We start from the raw sequence: 10,567 nt of genomic DNA on the forward strand, positions 1-10,567 counted from the left end.
AAAAAGATAAATATTTTCCCTTCCCATCAAGTATACTTGCTCAAGGACTACCCCATCAGCTATAAGGGAATCTCAGTGTAAGTGCAAGAACCAGACCTCCCCCAGCCTGGGCAGGAAAGCCCCTTTCCCTCTCCACCATCAGGAGAGGTTTGCTGGACTGTTTTTGCCCAGGACCTCAGGAAGCTGAGAATGATCCTGCTCAGCTGCTGAGACTGACCACACCACACTAAACTGCTCCTGATGCTCAGAACAGGAAGTTTTATTTCTCATGTCAAAAAAGCGCACATCCATGGCACTGTGATACCAATAGTGGTGTCAAATTAACTTTAATCCAAGAGCTTTGAGGACCCCTGTCTGCTCTTGCATGAAAGTTTAAGATTAATCTTTAAATCAAGTTTGAATTTTTTCCTGAAGTTCAAACCACCAAGGCCCTTTGATTTTTCTCAGTTAGAACAAACTTTCCCTGTTCTCACCCTCCAGAAAAGATAAAATACACCTGCCCTTTTTGTTTCCAGGGCAAGATAGGTAGGTTCATGTGCAGCATCATTAGGAAGGCCCATTTGTGTAGCACTTTGCCATCCCTGCCTCCAAGTCCTGCCACATGAGCACAGCCCTGACTTACCTAGCAAGCTCAGGGGCAAGAGGGCAGTTCTGCACAGTCAAATACCAGCTCTGCACCCCCAAAGGAGAAGCAGATGCAGGATTTGCTTTTAATTAGTTTTGCTGCACTTCTACTCAGTGTTTGAGGAGCCAAGATAAGTATTTTGAAGGCCACCTTAGCCACTGACAGAAACGCAGACACCACCCAGCATCACTCCTGTCTCAGTCTGCAGCTTCCCAGCAGCCCAGGCTGTGACAAGGGCTCCCTCTTGACAGCAGCAGTTAACACTAATCCCAGAGCAGAATAATAGCCAGAAAGTGAGATGGATTGAGGAAAAACCAGTATTTGGAAAGCTCTCTCAGCCATCAGGATAATTTTGGTCTTGCAAACAAAGGCTTGCAGCCAGGGTCTCCAAGACACACTCCTCTTCAACCCTGTGTGCTCTGGGCCAGGGAGAAGGAGTCCCACAGACCAAGTGGGATTGACAGCCACTTTATTGCAATATATTGATTTCATGCGTTACAGGCACCTTCCTTCGCCAGAGCACAGCAGCCACAAGCGCCATGCACAGAGCTGCTCCAGTTGCCACAGCAGCAAACTCCAGAGCCCAGAGGGCTGCAGCATACACAGCTGCTCCTGTGGGGAGAAGGGCCCCAGTTAACACCTCCAGTGAGGCACAGGGGTGCCTTAGGGCCTCAGTCTTTCTGCAGGAAAGATTTAGCCCAGCCCCTTCCCAAGCCTGGCTATGCTGGGCTGGCATGCTTACCAAGGCCATCCTTGGCTGTGTCCCATCTTAGCTCATCCTGGAGGAAAATCACAGGGCCTTTGCTGGAGACATGGGAGGCAGCATCCTGAAGAGGATGCTCAGCACTCCTTTTACCCCCTACAGAGCAATATGAAGGTCTTAGGTGAGAAGTGTAGCCCTGAAGGTCAAACTTTGTCTAGGTGAGCTTCAACACATGAGAAACTCTGAAGGCCAAGCCTTTCATGTGAGTCACAGAATTAAGAGCCTATGAAAACCTCTGCTTTTTTGGCCTAAGGACAAGGGCCCTTCCTCAGTGGAAAGGAGTAGGAAATGCCTTGTCAAGCTGTCCATGGCTCTAGGGAACCAGTCCATAGCCCCCATGTCCCCCTACACCCCAGCTTAGAGGCTAGTCCCTGGTTTCCCCCTTTAGATGGGAAAGCAGGAAGCCTAGGACACTTACTGGCTCTAGCAGGACAAGTGGTGGTGCAGGACTCCTGTACAGACCGGTGGCATACTGAAGCACTGCAGTGCAGGTACACCTAGAAAGAATGGGACACAGCTTGGAATCACTCAGACGATATCTGTAGACAGGTGATGTCCTGGTGTGGTGCATTGACCCTGACCAGCAGCTAAGCACCAGCACAGACACTTCTTCACTTCCCCCAACCTGTCCCAGCAGAGTGGGGAGAGAATAGGAAGAGCAAAAGCAAGAAAGTCTGTGGCTGGAGAGATAAAGACGATTTGATAAGCAGAGGAGAGGGAAGAAAAAAACCAAAGCACAAGTGATGCAAAGGCAAATCACCCACCCCACTCCCACAAGTGGTAGCTGATGCTCAGAGACTGGCTGGGCATCAGTAATTGAAGACAAAAATCCTCCAGTGTTTATTGCTGAGCATGACATCATACAGCATGGAATATCCCTTTAGCCAATTTGGGTCAGCTGCCCCAGCTGTGCTGCCTCTCAGCTTCTAGCCTACCCATGCCTACTCAGTTGTCATTGAGAAACAGCAGATCTAGGAGAAAGAGGCTTGACACTGTAAGCACTATTCAGCAAATAGCTAGAACATTGGTGTGTTATCAACAGTGTTTTAGGCACAAATCCAAAAAACACAGCACCATATGGGCTGCTGTGAAAAGTTAACTCTGCTGCAGCCAGACCCAGTGCACCCGGTCACAGAAGGGAGAAGGCAGAAAGATTGCTTTGGCTTCCTTCACACGCAGCCTGTAGCCTTGGAGCCCTCTGCTGCCTGCTGCAAGGCAGCTTTGATACCTTCTCGTGGGTTAACCCCAGCCAGCAGCCAAGCACCACGCAGCCACTCGCTCACCCCCCCCGGGTGGGATAGGGGAGAGAATGGGGAAGAGTAAATGTGAGAAAATTCATGCGTTGAGACAGTTTAACAGGTAAAGCAAAAGCCACGTATGTAAGCAAAGCAAAACAAGGAATTCATTCACCACTTCCCATCAGCAGGCAGGCGTTCAGCCATCTCCAGGAAAGCAGGGCTCCATAACTTCCCAAGTAACCCAAGGGTTACTTAGGAAGACAAATACCATAACTACGATCGTCCCCGCCCTTCCTCCAGCTTTGTATACTGAGCACAATGTATATCATGCAGCATATGGTATGGCATACTCCTTTGGCCAGTTTGGGTCAGCTGTCTTGGCTGTGTCCTCTCCCAGCTTCCCATGCACCCCCCGACCTCCACACTGGTGGACCAGCATGAGAAGCTGAGCAGTCCTTGACTGCTTAGCAGCAACTGAAAACATCAGTGTGTTATCAACATTATTTTTATCCCAAATCCAAAACATAGCCTCATACTAGCTTCTATGAAGACAATTAATCCCAGGTGAAACCAGCACATACCTTTGCCATACACCTTCAAACTGTGTCAGATCTGGCATTACAGTACTTCTCCCTGGCACACAAGACAACTGTCCAAGCACCACTACGCTGTGACCACTGCTAGAAACAGCTGGGGCCAGTTTTGAGTATTAATTTTTCACAATGAAGACAGCGCAACACTGGCACAGGTTGCCCAGAGAGGCAGTAGATGCCCCATTTCTGGAAACATTCAAGGTCAGGTTGGATGGGGCTCTGAGCAACCTGATCTAGTTGAAGATGTCCTGGCTCATTGCAGGGCAGGTTGGACTAGATGACCTTTAAAGGTCCCTTCAACCCAAACTATCTATGATTAATTGATCCCAGAAGTGCTGAGCAAACAGTACAAGGCATGGTGAACTTCATGTGAATTAACCAGTCAGAAGCTCATGAGATTCAGAGCCCAGATGCTTCCCAGGTACCAAAAGCTATTTCCAAGTAATTTTTGCCAAGACATTTAGTTTAGAGAATATTGACTAGCATAGTTAGAGCACACACCCTAAGCTAGTTCCACAGAACAGCTTAGGCAGCAAGCTAGCACTTGCTTAAGTAGACCTACCCTTTCAGTAGTCTCATTTTCTGTCACACCCCTCCAGTAATGCATCTGAACTATACCACATTTGTCTCAAGGAATAAAGAGATTCCTGCATCAGCCTCTCCCCTCCTGTTCTAGGAGGGGACTTTCCTAGTCTTTTTGTGCCTGCCCCTGCCCCCCCAGAAGGCCAAGAGTGTCATAGTTATGAAGTGGTTCTTATTGCTCACACATGTTACTTGTCCTCAGTAGGAAGCTAGGCAACCAGAGCAGGATCTTACCAGCCCAGAGAGCATCTCTTGGGAAGTGGAGTCCACAAAGGTGAACGTGTAGAAGGTGAAACGCTGGTAATGAGAGGGGAACAGTAGTCCTGAGGTCAGACTCAGAGGCACCAGCTGTGTCTGATAGTTGTCCCCTGCATAAGGGCACCTGAAAAGAGGCCAGCAGTGAAAAAAGTGTGAGTCATTCCCCTGACCCAAAGCTATTTACAAGTCACTTACCCATCCACCAAAATAGGCCACTGCAGCTGTTGCTGCGGATTGGTACTTGGTGTGGCCCAGCATTGGTGCAGGACCAAAACCAGGTCTGGGTCTGTTCTCTGAAGGATCTTGACTTCTGCATAAACAGGATCTCTCAGAGTCTTCACAACAGGATAGTCACTGTCAGTATAGTAGGAAGTATAGCTTCCATCTGGGACAGAAGAAACCCAAGAGCCTTTTTAGAGTAGGAACAAACAGCAAGAGGCAACCTGAGACCATCCTTTATAGCCACATCAGTGAGTTCCCACCATGTCAGGGAAGAATCAGTGCCAGGTTCACCCATCAATACTGTTATTACTCAAGAGACCAGAGCCCTGCACAGAGACACTTGAGCAAGTCTTGCAAACCTCTCATACCTGAGGAAACACGCAGCTCCAAGGACAGAGGACCTGGCTGGGACACAGCAGGGAGCGGTGGCAATGTGAAGACCTGAACACTCAAGGGAATGAAGCTCCCAGTGATGGAGTAGCTACAGCGGACATGTAACCTGGTGGGACAGGAAAACCCCAAATCAGGCAGATAAAGGTCACTCTGGTATCTCCCTTCTCCAAGATGGCAACATATCTGCTTTAATTAGTCCTATCCCCAATCTTTCCTCCAACACTTCCTTTTAATAAATACTTTAATTCTCTTCAGAGTTCCGATTTGAGTCTGCAGACTGTCACAGATCAGCACCATCTTTACTCCCACTAACTAGAGACATACCAGTCCTTAGCCTACTCCAGTGCCCTGTTGTGAATTCAGAGCTTGTGACAAGCAGGAATTTCTCTAGTGACATTGAACACACAGTGGCACCCAGCAGTACCAGCCCCAGAGTATTACCTGAAAGTGCTATCCCTAGTGACAGAACCAAGGCTCCCAGTCTTCACATCCCTGGATGCCACCAACTCATTCTCATATATGGCCTGGTCTCCAGTCACCTGGAATGACAGACCAGGCACTGTCACTGCAGTAAAGTCAAGCTGGATTAACGCCAGGCTGGAGAACAGCATTTGGCCTCTGGCAGTCTGTAAGGCACCCATTAAGTAGCCAAAGCCACATCAGGTTGTTCCAGGTCTGCAAGCTCCTGCTATTCCAACCTAGTGACAGCTGCAGCTCTTACCTGAAAAGCGGTGCCACAGGCAGAGAGTGGGAACTGGTACACAACAAAGGCACTGTTTTTCACAACAGGGACACAGCCAGTACCATGTCCGCTGGCCAGCTGGACAGAGTCCAGGATGATGGGTGGCAGGGTCACATCCCGAGAGACAGCAATGGAAAACTGGCCATCTGGTGTGCAGTGAGCTGTCACTGGAGGAAAGGATATAATCAGTCTTGAGCTCAGAGAGAAGAGGGATGGAAAGGAGGCTCAAACATCACAGCAAAGACAAGGCCAGCAAGTCCTGCAAGTTCTCCTGCCTGTAACCCCCAAAGCAAGTGCTAAGCACAGCAAGACAAGTGCAACCAGCTCTAAGAGCAACACCTGGCCATAAACCCAGGTTTGTTGCAATACACATGAAAGGGCTGGACACTTCAATGGGACACACTATTCTTGGCAGCTAAAAAAAATATAGCCCTAAGCCACCTGCAGGACTAGTACACACCAACCCTGCTCTGCCAGGGAAGTGAGGAACCCCAGCTCCTCCAGGAGGAGGGGAGGGCAATTACTCAGCTTACCTGTGTTACCAAAGTAACAAGGCTTCACCCTGTCCCTAGGGTCGTAGCAGCAGCCTCGCACTTCACAGTCTCCCTGGCTGATAGGCAAGGAGGCACAGGGCAGCCTGTCTTGGCTGAGGACAGCAGAACAGACACCACTGCTTGGAGCATCCAGGGCTGGAAGAAACAGCAGGAGTTTGCAGCTAAAGCACAAGAGCAGGGGGACAAAGATGCAGAGGACACTGGTAGAAATGTCCTTGTTTGTGACTCTGTATACAAATCAAGGAGAGTTAGACTCAGATGAGGGTCAAACATGGCCTGGAGCTGGCATGGAAGCCTGCTCAGAAGGGACCTGCATTTCCCTGGAACAGAGACTCCCCCTGAAGCTGTACACAGGAGACTGGACTGCAAGGGATCTGTCAAGATAAAGTGTTCTGGTTTAACTCTGGTAGTTAGGAAAATCATTGTACCTAGTCTCTGACTCAATCCTTGAGCTTGCAGGGAATCATGCAGTCAGAATATGCCTAGGAGACACAAGAAACATTCACCTGCTGACCCTGCACAGGAGGTGGAAGTCCCCAGCAAATTGATGGCTCCTGTGTCCAAACCTTTCTCTAGGGAGTCTTCTACCCAGCAGTAAGTCCCCTTTCCCAGCCCCCAGACTGACTAGAAACAGCCATCCAAAAGGAAAGGCACTCATCACCACAAGATACAAGTAAGGTTTCCCAGGGAGCTGTCAGAATCTTACCAGGAAGGTCCACAGGGCACCTGAGCAGCTTCTCTTCATGAAGAACATTTTGTCCAGCAGCATCTGTTCCTTCAAGCCCAACCAGCATGAGGTAATTGCCATCCTGGGGGAGAGCCACACCAGTCAGGGCAGCCAGAGCAGCAGCAGCCACAGTCCAAGCAGAACCCCTAAGGTCACTCACCCATTCAAAGACATAACAGCCAGTATAGGAGGCCAATACTTTCCTGGAACCATCTGGAGTCTCATATACCGTGAGCCCACAGTCAGAGTCATTCTGCAGAGCATGTGCCTTCCCCTCAGTATCTAGGGAGAGAGGAGACAGCAGCAAGGGCTTCAGCATCCCACATTGAGGATAAGGTCCACTACAATCCTACCTTTCTGTAGGAAACAAGTTCCTAGCCTCCTAGCCAGTATTAGGGTCTGGGCCAGCAGGGGTGTGTGAGAGACCCCCATAGCAAGTGCTGCCTAGATCCAGGCACAGCACCCCACCAAAACCCTTGACTGCTGGTCACATAAACAGCCCCCTGGTTACACAAGATGCACTGAAGCTGTTAGACAACACTTCACATCAAAACCTGCCGATTTCTCCTCATTCCAGGCACACCTCTGCACTGTGCCAAGATACAGCAGTAAGAAACCTCTTGACACACACACCCCACACCCCCCACTTACCCCAAGTAGTCAGCACAAAGGAAGCATTCCTTTCCCAGCCTGGAGGTAAGGTGAGCTGCAGGCTTCCTTGGCCACAAGCCAGCAGAGCAGGATCAGAAAAAACACTACCCTGAGCCTCCACAAGCAAAGCAAGAGGACCAAGAAACCCCCAGAAGAGCATAGCTCCAAACACAGTCCTAGACTGCCCTGCCACACCCATCCTGCTCTCTTGCTAAAGACCACAAAGCAGCTGCTCTGACCCTCGCCCTTTTAAATTGTGGAGCCATCAGGGATCAGAAATTCCTGAAGCATCCAGGTGGACCCAGCCTGGCAGTTTAACACCTTCCATTGCCCTCACCTGGCTCTGAACACATCACAGTCTGCTTGCACCCTTTGAAGAAAACCACAGGGCAGGAGCTGAGCTTATGTCAAGAGATGGGTCTGTATTCATATCACTATGCTGGGAGGAGGTCATATGTGCAATTTACTGTACAGCCCCAGGAGGGTCTTCAAACCCTTTTTTCTCACCCTGAGCTCTTCCCACCGCTGGCCCATTCAGGAGATCTGACTGCTTTTCCCCAAGTGACCCTACTGCTGCTCTAATTGCTCATTACATGGCATGAGTGCAAGAAGCTGAATGATAATGTTCTTTGGCTCTTTTAAAGGTGCTACTTATTCAAATGCCAGACACAGGGTGCCGACACATACGCACAGAAATAGCCCTCCATTTCTGGAAAACTATGGAGCTCAGGAGGCTTTGCACACCTAAAAGGAGGTGATTCTCCTTAAGCACTCCTGGCTGTGGACTACAGCCCCGTTTGCATTGTGGTTGTGTGGGGATAGCTGCGGGACTGTTCCAGGCCTAGGTGGCAGGACCATATGTTCTGTGGGACACCCACTCCCAAAAATTGACAGGTGGGCCCCTAAGGTGGACCTGAAACACAGGTAAGGGGAGCCTCTGCGATCCCAGAGAAAGCTCTGCCTGCCAGCACCCATTGCCGTCCTGTAACTGCAGCGTGTCTCTTGCAGAGCCTTCTCCCTAGCCACAGGTCAGGCTACAGCACCCACACTGAGTAAAAGCCTTATTGTCCATCTTTCCACACAGGTGTTTCTGCATTCATGCAATGGAGGTGTGCGTGTCTTTACACTGGTGCAGAGGTGATGCACGCATAGTTTGTGCATGCCTTTTTGTGCCCTATGTTTTCCAGCAGGAGCACTGGCATAGCCTGTGTCATCATGTTCTTTTGTAATCTGCTTATTTCTTTAGGACTAGATCATCACAGACATCCCAGCACGCTGTGTGGATTAGATGAGTGGGATTTCTAATCTTGACCCTTAATAATGCACTTCCACTGGTAGCCACCCACACTTCTGCTCTCGGCAGACCCTCCAGCTCCCCGATGTCCGCACAGCACCGTGCAGCAGGCAGCACACTCACCCCTCCAGCCGGCCCTTCTCAACAGGCACGAGTAGTAGCTAAGTCTAGGGGAGGCATTTCTTCTGCTCTTCCACCTCAGCCCACAGCCCGTCTTTCCTCTACAGCTGTACCAGACGCCGTGGTCCCAGGTGGGTGAAGAATGCCGCTGTGCCTACCCTGCACACTGCTTATTTCATGCACCACCCGGGAGGGCTGCTCCACAAAGTGCGAGACTTCTTCAGCTGATCTGCACAGCAGGGGCTGAAACCAATGGGTCTCGACAGGCTGCCTGCGTGGCTGCTGTTTGAGCAGCGCTCATGAACCGAATGTGCTCGTCCCAGCGCCTGCCTGGGCACTGGGCAGTCGCGGTGGGGAGGCACCCAGGAAAAACATTTGGACTTTGGCAGGGAGGGAGGTTTCATCTCTGCAGAAGCTGAGCGTTGTGCCAAGACAGCTTGCCCACACCTCACAGCCGCTTTGTGACTGCTGAATACTTCATTTGACTGTGTTACCTGCTGATAATTGGGTAAACAATAACACATAAACAAAGTACTTTGGAGCTATAGAGAGATAGTTTCCATTACCCTTTAACCCACCAATACTTTGTTTTTGCTGACAGGAAAAATGTCTACATGTACTTGAAGAATAACTATATGAAACAACACTGGGAGTGCTGTAGATCCACCAAGCAATCATAGAATCACAGAATCACAGAATCACAGAATTTGGGTTGAAGGGGACCTTTAAAAGTCATCTAGTGATGGTAAAGATCCCAGTGAGCAGGGATATCATCAACTATATCAAGTTGCTCAGAGCTCCATTCAACCTGACCCTGAATGTTTCCAGGGGTGGGGCATCTACCACCTCTCTGGGCATCCTGTGCCAGTGTTTCACCACCCTCACTGTGAAAAATTTTTTCCTTAGATCTAGACTAAACCTACCTCTTTTAGTTTAAAACTATTACCCCTTGTGCTATCGTTACAGGCCTTGCTAAAAAGTCTGTCCCCATCTTCCTTGTAGGGGGTACCTATAAGAAATACACCTGTAAAAAAATATATATACCTATATATACGCCTATAAAGGTTACCTATAGCAATACCTGTGCTGAGATCGGTTTCAGGTAAGCGTCCTTTCCTAATTTCTACACACACACTTGACAGCCATGTCAGATGATGTAGAGATGGGAGGAAAGTGAAAAGAGCCTGAAATTCATGGAAATGAAATGCTTTGTTTGGAAGAAATTGTTATAGGCAGTGGAAAGTAGCCTGGTATCTCTTCCTCATGAATCTCTTCTTCATCCATTCGATAGTTCTCACGCATTACAATGACCCAGCTGTAAGCACCAATTTAGCTAGCACCCGAGACCACCACAAACAGGACACGCAGAGGGTAAGGGTAGTTGAAGTAAATGTCTCTGTAGGCCACTAGTGTGAAGCTGATCACAAGCCCAGCAAGCTAAAATCTTCATGGGATGTCCATCAAGAAAATTTTCTCCTCCTAACAATTTTGAGACCGGGGCAGACATAGCTGCAGTATAGGAGTTGCTCTGGCTGTAGAAGGCTCTCTAGAGACCTGTGGGAAGAAAAGGAGGTATTAAACACAACCACGAAGAAATGGAAGAGGAGTACAAAACGCCCTGCGCATCGTGGGACTGCCTCTGACAGATCGCTGTGTGTCTGGCCTGTACCATGCACCGTACATGGTACAAAATGGCAGTGCTTGGAGAAATGACCCAGTCAACACGCTCCTCCACAGAAGCTGAACGGCATTTGCAGACAGCGGGGATATCCACACCGGGCGTCCCGCAGATGAGGGATGCTGGC

General features: G+C 49.5%; 1 protein-coding gene across 1 annotated transcript; it reads right to left on the reverse strand.

Moving 5' to 3' along the window:
• Positions 1–1,094: 1,094 nt before the first annotated feature.
• On the reverse strand, positions 1,095–7,016 carry ZP4 (zona pellucida glycoprotein 4; the record flags this gene model as incomplete). Its single annotated transcript, XM_082002118.1, has 11 exons — positions 1,095–1,237; positions 1,368–1,484; positions 1,807–1,885; positions 4,036–4,183; positions 4,255–4,444; positions 4,650–4,780; positions 5,116–5,213; positions 5,396–5,583; positions 5,950–6,105; positions 6,677–6,779; positions 6,858–7,016. 11 exons carry the CDS (start codon positions 7,014–7,016, stop codon positions 1,095–1,097), a joined length of 1,512 nt encoding a protein of 503 aa, XP_081858244.1.
• Positions 7,017–10,567: the final 3,551 nt, after the last annotated feature.

This window comes from Phaethon aethereus (genome assembly GCF_964289735.1).
Source record: "Phaethon aethereus genome assembly, chromosome: 7".
NCBI lineage: Eukaryota > Metazoa > Chordata > Aves > Phaethontiformes > Phaethontidae > Phaethon > Phaethon aethereus.